Below are 1,761 nucleotides of genomic sequence, written 5' to 3'. Positions count from 1 at the left end.
GCGTTGTAGAGCTCAGCGCGGACTGTACAGACAGCTGAAACGAGCTTCATGTCTAGCGCCGACAGCAGCACCTGCTGCTGCTGCTGCTGCTGCTGCTGCTACTGCTGCTGCTGCTGCTGCTGCTGCTGCTGCCGACAGGCACGAATGACCCTGAAAGTGTCAACTACCGGTCAATTCTGCAGCTGCTGCTGCTGCACTGCAGCAGTCATCTTTCAGCTGCAGCAGCGCACACAGCTAGAATTGCTGCTGCTGCTGCTGCTGCTGCTGTTGCTGCTGCTGTTGCTGCTGCTGCTGTTGCTGCTGCTGCTCTCTGTCTTATGTGTTTAAAAAATCAGAAATTTGAAAATTTAATTTCTTTGGCGCAATTTAAGGGGCACTGCTGCTGCTGCTTATGTATAAGCAGCAGGAAGAAGAGCAGCAAAGGCAGCAGCAGCAGCAGCAGCAACACCAACAGCAATATAAACTGTTAAGGCTTCAATAACCCCCCGCGGAGACTGCAGCAGCTGCTGCTGCGGCAACAGCAGCAGCAGCTGCAGCAGCAGCAGCAGCAGCAGATTCAACAACGACGCAGCAACCAACATGCCAAAGTCAGCAGCAGCAGCAGCAGCAGCAGCAACAGCAGCAAGGCTGTTGACAGCGGCAGCAGCAAAATATTAGTAGCAGCTGAGGATCCTCAGCAGCAGCTTGAGGCAGCAGAAGCAGCTGAGGCGACGGCAGCAGCAGCAACAACAACAACAGCAGCAGCAGCAGCAGCAAGAGCAACAGCAACCGCAGCGACCACAGGAACTGCAGCGCCTGCAGCAGCAACAGCAGCAGCAGCAGCAATCTCATCTTCCACAGCAAGCGCATGAGCAGCAGCTCCAGCAGCATCAGCAGCATCAGCAGCACCAACATCAGCAGGAGCAGCAACAGCAGCAGCAGCAGCAGCAGCAGGAATGTCAGAGGGTGTTCGTTTTCGTATAGAGCCAACAGCAGTTGGCGACGGGCGGCTGCTGCGCTTCCTTACTGAGCAGCAGCCGCCGCAGCCTTCGTGGGAGGCCCCCCCCAAGAGGCCCCTAGCAATACAGCAGCAGCAGCAGCAGCAGCAGCAGCAGCAGCAGCAGCAGCAGCAGCAGGGGGAGGGGGAGGGGGAGGGGGAGGAGGGGAAGCGTGGAGATGGGTTGGCATCAAGTGCTGCAGATGCAGCAGCATCACCTGCTGCTGCTGCAGCAGCAGGAGGTGTATCGAAGCAGCAGGGGAGACAACGCATGCATGAGTGGCTAGCAGCAGCAGCAGCAGCAGAGATGATGAGCCCGCCATTGGACTTGCTGCAGCAGAGCGGTGGTTTTTTGGTGTGTGTAGATGAGCAGCAGCAGCAGCAGCAGCAGCAACAGGAGGAAGAAGAGGAGCAGCAGCAGCAGCAGCAGCTAGCTCTACGCAACGAAGCTGTATGGGAAGCAGCAATAGCAAGAAGAGATAAAGCAGCACAAAAGCTAGCAGCAGGAGGCATGACGGCAGACATGCTGCTGGGGTCACTTCGAGCAGCACCAGGCCAACGTTTTCTAGCTTTGCTGCCTGCGGTGCAGCAGCAGCAGCAGCAGACACAGGAGCAGCAGCAGCAGCAGCAGCAGGAACAGCAGCAGCAGCTACTTATAGGGCTGCAGCAACGATACGAAAAAGCACAAACTCTGCATGCAGCTATCTATGCATGCATAGATGAGCTGCGGGGCCCTCTTGGTGCTGCTGCTTCATCCGAATGGCTGCTGCTGCTGCTGCTGCTGC

The 1,761-nt window shown here is 57.2% G+C and overlaps 1 protein-coding gene across 1 annotated transcript in view; it reads left to right on the top strand.

Annotated features, from left to right (window-relative positions):
- Positions 1 to 935: 935 nt before the first annotated feature.
- Positions 936 to 1,761, top strand: part of EMH_0004520 (uncharacterized protein) — a gene marked incomplete at both ends in the record, with an annotated part of 1,541 nt that continues 715 nt past the window's right edge. Inside the window, one exon of the mRNA XM_013496826.1 lies at positions 936 to 1,716. Coding sequence (XP_013352280.1) covers positions 936 to 1,716 — 781 coding nt within the window. The remainder of the gene's footprint in view (positions 1,717 to 1,761) is intronic.

The sequence above is a fragment of the Eimeria mitis genome, genomic scaffold (assembly GCF_000499745.2).
Source record: "Eimeria mitis Houghton genomic scaffold, Emh_scaff232, whole genome shotgun sequence".
NCBI lineage: Eukaryota > Apicomplexa > Conoidasida > Eucoccidiorida > Eimeriidae > Eimeria > Eimeria mitis.
The sequence above is the reverse complement of the archived record's forward strand: the minus strand, read 5'-3'. Positions and strand labels throughout refer to the sequence as shown.